Source organism: Phalacrocorax aristotelis, chromosome 5 (genome assembly GCF_949628215.1).
Source record: "Phalacrocorax aristotelis chromosome 5, bGulAri2.1, whole genome shotgun sequence".
Lineage (NCBI taxonomy): Eukaryota > Metazoa > Chordata > Aves > Suliformes > Phalacrocoracidae > Phalacrocorax > Phalacrocorax aristotelis.
The window spans coordinates 44,661,746-44,670,219 of NC_134280.1; the positions used below are offsets into that span (position 1 = coordinate 44,661,746).

The 8,474-nt window shown below is 42.0% G+C and overlaps 1 protein-coding gene across 15 annotated transcripts in view; it reads left to right on the forward strand.

The window, feature by feature from the left end:
* Positions 1 to 6,675, forward strand: part of PCNT (pericentrin) — a 117,264-nt gene extending 110,589 nt beyond the window's left edge. For 14 of the 15 annotated variants that reach the window (XM_075094239.1, XM_075094240.1, XM_075094241.1 and 11 more), the window contains 3 exons: positions 623 to 776; positions 2,691 to 2,818; positions 6,253 to 6,675. In XM_075094239.1, the coding sequence (XP_074950340.1) occupies positions 623 to 776; positions 2,691 to 2,818; positions 6,253 to 6,299 (329 nt within the window). In that variant the 3' untranslated portion in view covers positions 6,300 to 6,675. The remainder of the gene's footprint in view (positions 1 to 622; positions 777 to 2,690; positions 2,819 to 6,252) is intronic. The other variant, XM_075094242.1, reaches the window with a different exon arrangement.
* Positions 6,676 to 8,474: the final 1,799 nt, after the last annotated feature.

Consider the following 8,474-nt stretch of genomic DNA (forward strand, 5'->3'; position numbering starts at 1 on the left):
TCAATCCTGAAATACACGCTGAACTTTCTACCTCACCTCAAAATAACATCTTGGCAGCCTCATTTAAAAATATTTGATTTCTTTTTGTGATTTAAAGGACTTATCTGAAGGGGTTTTTCCTTTCTAATGAAAACAAAACAACACCCCACCCACCCAACCTTCACCAAACCAAACAAAAAAAAAATCTATCTTTCTCTGCTGTTTGCAAAGTCGGAGAGTGTAAGTGAACAGTAACATACAGTTAGAGCAAACACAAGAATGAAAAAGCCTTGAAAAAGTATTTTGCTCATATTGTCTATTGGAACATCCCCTCTGTGGATATAGCAACAGCTGATGAAAAAGCAAGCCTGGAGAAAGAAAACAGTTGCGAGTTCTCCAATTGCAGGAAGCAGTTGTTCAACACTAAAATGTTAAAACTTCTGTTAAATCTGGTTACAAACAAACAAACAAAAAACCAAACCAAAAAAGCAGTTAGCTGTAGAAAGTGTATTTTAGCTGCATTTAAAACCAAACACAATTGTACTCTGCTGTAATTCTTGTGGGGTTTATTGGTTAGGTTTATTATAGCCTGTTTTAAATAGTTCCCAGTGCAATTTTTTTAACTGTTTCATATATAACACAGCCTCTGGTGCTAGAACAGAAATTCTGAAAGAGCAGCAGCCCCCAGCTATTCATCTCCGCTCTCCCCCCAGCCGGGACACTGGGCTGTGCTACAGAACCAGCTCTGCAAGATTTGTGAGCCGCTCCCCCAGATCCTCTTACTGCTTACACAGCAGGTCAGTCTGCAATCTCTGCCTATGATTAATCACCCCGATGGACAGTCTTTCTTAAAAATGTAACCGCTTATTGGGGGAGGTACTTGAAGAGGAATTTGTTTTCTTAGATCTGGTAAATGTTCTATTTCTTTCAAGATGCTACAGGAGAAGAAAACTTCTCATTTCCTTTAAGCATGTCTGACATTCTTGGACTGAGAGCATTTCTAGTGATGTTCCCCAATTTAATTTGGACAGGCTGCAGGATTTACAATGGCTGTGTCTGTTAGCCTTCTTTGAGGAGTAATTCTTCTTGCCTTTGCCATCCAAGGTGGAAATTAATTTCTGAGTAGGGGAGGCACTTGTCCCCTACTGTATGACAGCATTAGATTAGTATTAGCTGCCTTCAGACTGTGCGTGCATGCAGAATGGGAGGTGGTGGACTTGTGGGGTGTGCACTGTTGCAGTTTTCATTAATTATGGCTAGTTCTGCACAGAAATGCAACCCCAGCTACTGGTTGCTGGGTTGGATGTCACAGGACATTCTGCACAGTGCTGCTAAGAAAATGCTTGAGCTGCCAGCTCTGTGCTTGATTTGAAGGAAGGTGGCCTTTGGTGGTTACAGGCCTTCCCAATCCCAGGCTGTCCTGGGACCCTGAGTAACCTCAGCCATTGCATAGTCCGTTACTGTGTAGCATCTCCCCTCCCAAGCCACTCCTCATATGTAGCTTCCTCCTTAAAGTACGGGTTTGCGGGAGTTGATGTGGAAGGTATCTCTTTTCAGTCCCGTCAGCTTGAAGTGTGGTGTTTGTTTCTTATCCTCCTCGCTCTACATTAGAAACTTCAACCGGCAGTCAAGAACTTTCTTCATAAAGGAAAAAAATAGTAGCAAGGAAGCAGCTGTGGTGATCTAGAGGTATGCAAAGACAGCAGATGCTCCAAATTATTTTAGGTTTTTTGAACATTGCTGACTGATTTGGGGAACATGACAGTGCTTGTTACGAAGGCCAAGTAGTGTTCTGGTTTGCACAGAATTTAGCAAAATATTTTGGAGACTGACACCTGCAAGCATTTCCCAAAAGACTTAAATCTACCCCACCTTATTCCTCTGTCATGGCACATATCAGGGTCTGACAGACAGAAACCCAGCTGCTTGGCAGCTGGCAACTTACCTGTCAGGAAAAGTCATCTGTATGGTATGGAACAAGGATGTTAATAATAGTAGGTGCTGCCTGATTTCTCTGGGTGACTGGGTTAGTGGTAGCTCAAGTCTAATGTGGATCCAAGAGAGGTTAAATGATGCCTGTTGCTACTTTTGTTTCCTGGCAAAGCTATGCAGAAAGAAGGGATGGATAGGAACTACCTCCCACTAATTGAAATGTGGTGGGGGAAGGAGTAAATCCGAACTCCAAATAGGAGTGTGTTTGCACAGCATGTCCCCTCCATTGTATATTTCCACTATTATTTGAAATTTATAATTAATGTCCAGAGAGGAAACACAGTGTTGTACCTTCTAAAGGGTCCCCTTTTTCAACCTTGTCTTTCAAGACAGCATTTTACCTGCTGAACAGGAGAGTACACATCTGGATGCAGCACATTCCTCTTAAGTCCTGCTCTGCAGAAGTGGGTCTTTTCTCACTTGTCCATTTGGTCTTGCCTCTGACTACAACTTTCTTATCCAAGGGACTTTGTGTTGCATATCAGTAGAGAGAGATTCATAGATACTCCAGCTTTTATCAAAATATCCTTTCTCTTCAGTCTCCTGTATATGAAGATGCCTGGTCTGTATGGTTTTGTATGTAATTTTTTGGCGGTGGTGGTTTCTACTGTTGTTCTAGTTTTCTTTGCACTCAATTAATGCCTATATGAATGTAACTTCCTTATATATATTTGAGACTCTAGCATGAGAAGACGAAAATAATTTGTTTTCCTTTTAAGATTGCATCCATCCACAAGTTCAGCTTCGGAAAAGTCACTTGTGCCTTCTCGGGTTCCTGAACAATCGCTAATGGAATACATCCATCGCTTAGAGGTTATCCAGCAAAGACTAGGGGGTGCGCAACCAGGTAAGGACCACCTTGTTACCCCTCCTGGTTGCCAGCAGTCAGGGCTGCTTTTTGCAAGGTTCTTCCCACATATTTCCTGTAACGCTTAAAGCATGTAAAAAGCATCATTTTAACAAATAATTGGGGCGGGGGGGGGAGTGTATGTCTCTGAACTGAAACCTTTTTGTGAATGGTATCTAAAACTAGTCCAAGTACAGCATTTCTCAGGATAAGTCCTTAGTGAAATTCTTCGTAGAGAATGCTGAATAATTTCATGTAATCCCCCTGCCCCATTATCAAGTCTGAATAAGCAAGCCTTGCAGTTTAAATGATGTTGTATATATAGTTAATTTGCTTTAAAGTCAGAGAACCATTGTAATAGCTGAACAGGGCTTTCTCTGCAGCACAAACTCTAATACTTCCTTCATTTATCACTTCCTTATATTCCATAGTAGATTACCAGCCTCCAAATTTTATTTTAAAAACAGCCCTGTAGTTCAGATCAGAACTTTTTAGTCCTAAGATTGATTGAAGAGCACACAAAGGATTGTAGTGGCACTTGTCTTTGCTATTTAAAACATTTCCACCTAATTTCTAGACTGAATTTACTTAGTTTAATCTTCTAGTTACTCGCTCTTATTATCTTAGTTATAGCACATAAATTCCTTGTCCCAAGAAAGAACTTAAACTGTTGAGACATCATCCTCAAATCATCTCCTGTCAAGATATGATTAGATGTGTTTTCTAACGTTTTGTTATTTTTGAGGCTTATGTCTAAACATTCTTCAGTGCATTAGTATCTCTGGATTGTGAACAGCAGAGCTGGACCTCCAGCTGCACTGTCATTTGTGCTAGACCAACTACAAAGATAACTTGTTCCTTGTTTATACATGTAACCATCATGTAGGACATTAAGGTATTGGAGCTGGAACGTGCCCAGAGAAGAGCAGTGAAGCTGGTGAAGGGTCTGGAGAACAAGTCTGATGAGGAGCAGCTGAGGGACCTGTGGTTGTTTAGCCTAGAGAAGAGGAGGCTGAGGGGAGACCTTATCCCTCTCTACAACTATCTGAAAGGAGGTTGTAGTGAGGTGGGTGTTTGTCTCTTCTCCCAAATTGCTAGTGATAGGATGAGAGGAAAAGGCCTCAAGCTGCATTAGGAGAGGTTTAGATGGGATATTAGGAAAAATTTTTTCACTGAAAGAGTGGTCAGGCATTGGAACAGGCTGCCCGGGGAGGTGGTGGAGTCACCATCCCTGGAGGTGTTCAGAAACTGTGTAGCCATGGCACTTGGAGATGTGGTTTAGGAGGCATGGTGGGGTTGGGTTGGCAGTTGGACTTGATGATCCTAGAGGTCTTTTCCAACCTTTATGATTTTGTGTTGCAGGGGCAGCCTCCTGCTGCCTACCTTCCCCACTGAAGGGCAGCAACATAAATTAAACAGCAACGTAACATTAATAATGTCCCCACACATGTACACAGAGCCGGCTCACACAGCCCGTGCTACAGCTACGCCAGGGGAAGTTCTGCTCCCACGTACCAATCCCATCAGGTGAAGGGGAGGGCAAGTGCATTAGCTCAGGTCACTGACAGGGATCGGATCGTGATGGTCACCGTCCACATCAGGGGATAATGCATAGCTTCATCCCAGACCTGGGGATGAAGAAGCACAAAGCTGCAGCACTGTCTCCTGTGTGGGGGTTCCTGAGGAGCCTGCTGACAACTAGTCCTCCAAGGGTCTTGGGAGCATCTTCCCCAAAGCTTGCTTTACCCATCCAGGTTTATTTTGACAGTTTCCTGGATGATCTAATATGGGCCAGCAGGTCAGATAATGCCATTGATGTTTTCATCCAACCTTTATCCCTTCCATCTGCTACTGCCAGTTCCTTCCCCATGTTACTTCTGGCTGCTTATCACAGTCTACTTCATCATCATGCTACTTGTGGGTCACTGTGGTCCTCGATCTCCAGGCAAACACTGATTCCTTCCTTCCACCAGCCCTTGGATCCCCATAATTTCAGCCAAAAGCTGGAAAGATTACCAGGCAGATATTTGGCTGTGGCTCTATGGGAGGGCCATGTAGATTCCTTCACATGTTGCACATACGCATCTTACACATTTCTTTCACTAAGCATTATTATTGTTGACTGCAATTTCCCAGGAGGACTTGCCTCTTGTAATTGGCCTTCAGCTTTTGCCCAAAGGTGCGTGGCTTTATATTGGTTGTGCCAAGATGGAAAAATATTTAAATATCCGGAAAATCTCTGCCAGTCACCAGTACTCCTTCTGGCTGCTCCTCTGGTCTTTATCGCCAGCAGATCATCCCTGGGCTGATTTGGATGGGAGAAGGGGTGGGGATTCAGTCAGTGATCACAGCATTAAAGAGTGACTCTTGGCCGTGCAGTCGTTGCCGATGCTCGTTCGAATGGCATCTACCGCACTGGGTCCTCAGCAGTCCCAGGTTTGAACATTTAACCTATGTTGTAGAGGTGCTGTGTTGTTCTCATTTCCCCACAATTTATAAAAAGTATTATTAATCGTGACCACTGACTTTACTGCTTTTGGAAAAATAATGATTCTTAAGTTAACTTCTGAGGCAAATTGTTTATGATTACATGTTGCATCCATAACACACTTTTAGTATTTGAAAAATTGAACTTTAAAATCATGTGTTTCTCTAGAAAGAGAGGGGTCTTGGCTTTGCCAGTGTTCACAGGAGCCTGGTATAGCTGGGCAACAGCTCTGGGGAAAGTCTAAAACGTTGCTTGTTATCCTGGCACTCTGAGTTGATCTAATTTAAAAAAAAAGTTTAAAAACCAACCAAACAAAAAAAAGCTAGCTTTGCTTACAAATCCTAGTCTTGCTAATACCACTAAAATCAATAGCTACAGTGACACTTCTATATGGGACCTTTGACATTGTTCTCAGCAGGATTTTGCCTAGAAACCTTAATACTGTGAATTTGTGGTGTTTGGGGCTTTTTTTTCCCCTGAACACCACAATTGTTTGTCGGATACAGATAGCTAAACAAATTTTAGAACTGAAACCGTAGGAATTACCGACTAATGTTGCAGCTTTTAGAACAGTGCTGTGAGCAACATGATTTCCTGATTTCTAATGAACTTTAAAACATCTACTGAGTGACAAGACCTGGTCCAGCAACAGAACGCGTATTGAATCATCGCAAGAGTGGTAAGAGTTGAACTGAGCAGCCCCGTTGCTGTGTATAAAGTAGGCCTGCGATTGAGCACCAGTCTTGGCGCATAAGCATTCGCTTTGGCACACACATGAGCTTTCAAACTTTGTTTTGTGTCGTTCCTAGGTGGCTCATGAAAATGGTAATTGCTTTCAGCGTAGCTCATATGAAGCACATTGAGGAAGTTACATGCTGCTAACTGTACCCTGTTGCTTCGTAACGCAAGCAGTTTTCTAATATTCATTTGTTTTATTTAAATTTAGGACAAGTTCCATGCCCACCTCACCAGAGAAACATGAAAAAGCAATGAGAACGCTTCTGAAATCTGTATTGCAATGCCACACCACCCCCTCCCCCCCCAAGTTATTGCTTCCTTTTGAGTTGGTCTGTACTGAACGGAAGTACTTGCAATCCCTTGTGCAACTGAATAAAGGGCAGCACTTTTGCATCAGATTTTATATGACTCTCTTTATTATATTTTAGTGCTTTAAGAGGAAATTACTTTTCACTAAGAACAATGTTTTACATTCTTATGTGTAATTGCTACTAAGTTAACAGCTGAAGCGTGCCTACATTGCTGTGTTGTAAGTTGCAAAGAGTCTCTTCGGTGTTTATTTTTCTATAGGGTATAGCTGGATTCCTTGTAAAAAAAAGAAAAAGTTATTAAAATGGCATTTTACTAGTGATTTCTTACATTGTGTGGTTATTTGTTTCCACCTCACCTATTGACTTTTTTTTGCTGTTCCTGAATTGTTTGAGGTTTAATATTTCTGCAGGATCATTCTGACTAACAGAACAGCTAAACTACCCTCCCAAATATCAAAGATACACGTAGCCTTCTGTGAATTTTGGGTTTGCTCTTCCGGTTTTACAATAAATAAGTCCTCCCTCCCTCAGTCTTTCTCATCAGATTCCAATTCAGTGTCGAGCCACAGCTCCTTGAGCTCTTCTGTGACTGAGCTGTGCATGCATGATATATTGGTCTGACTGAATTAATGCAATATAATTAATCTGTGCCTGCTTAGGAAGTCAAATGCGTGTTAGATTTTCCTCCGGTGTGACCTTCACCTCTCCAACTGATCCTTCCAGCTGTGAATTTGACTCATATCAGAGTTCTCCTTCCAGTTTCCTCTCCTGTTCTCTCTGGTGCAGCCATGTGTGTGGGGGTACCTGGCTCTTCCCCCTCCCACCACCACAGCAACTGAGCAGAGCTTTGAGGGGAAATTGCCTCAGTGTTCCAGGTACAGTATTTCCATTCAGTACAGGACATCTGCCCTTGCTGCACTGCGGATGTGTCCTGTTTGGTCTGTCCCCTGCTCCAAGTGACAGCTCGGGCAGGTATCTTCTTCTTTCGCTGCCCTGTCATAACCAGCTGCTAGTGTGTTGTATTTGCTGCCAGTAGTCTGAAAAAGAGCTGTTTCTGACATGAGGCAAACAGGAGCATCTGTGTTACAGAAATGTAACACATTTTAGGAACCTTAGGAACCATGTTTAGGAACTTTTAAATAAATAAATAAATCAAATTGTTTCCAAAGCAGACTTGGATTAGACTAGTATTTATAAATGGAAAAGAAACAGAGTCAGTGCAGGAAAGTAGAAATTAAGTTCAGTCTAAAGTGCAAATAGATGGGATAGAGAGAAATAAATAAAGCTTACAAGCACTGAAGTAGAAGTCTTCAACTTCTGGACTCCTGGTAGTTATCTTTCCTAGTTAGCCTGGATGCTTTTAGCTTAATTTCCTAATTCAAAAGGCTCATAACTTTTGTTTAAATGTATACATTTTTGGCAAAACCAACCAAACAAAAACCCTAAGCTATATCTACCTCTAAGCAAGAGAAACTCCAGATTACAAATCCTCACTCTGCCTGGTACCCTGTGCTGTGGGTACCTTTCAGGGAGGCATGTATTAAGTTGCCAGTAAGCGGAGAGAAAAGAGGTGGCGTTCTGGCAGTACAGCCATTTCCAGTCGTAATGTATCGCAGGGCAAAAATATACCAAATATCATGCTGAATAGGACTTCCTTCTGTGATATTTACCTGTGGTATCTGTTGTCATGATATTTCAAAGTGGCAAAATGCTTCTTGGGATAACCTAAGATTTATCCTTCTCTTTTTCTTTACAAAAAGTATAGGCAGAATTGCAATACCCAGAGGTATTTTAAGACTGGGAACGTGAAATCTCAGCCTTCAAAGCATACGTGGTGTTTAACTTGGGGTATCAGAAAAATCTCTTATGGAGGCAGATTATCCTACTACAGCCTGTTAAAAGATTGTTCTTTACAGGAGATTTGACAATTGGATATTGGTGTTCATCTGAGATTGATACACTTAACTGCTTTTGTCCAATATTGGTCTCGGCAAAGCCCTTCTTTATCTGTCAGGTAGATCACCATTTAGTTCTTTGAAAAATAGTGTGATATGAGCGTAGGTATGTGTGTATGTATGTATCATAGAATGTCCTGAGTTGGAAGGGACCCGCAAGGGTC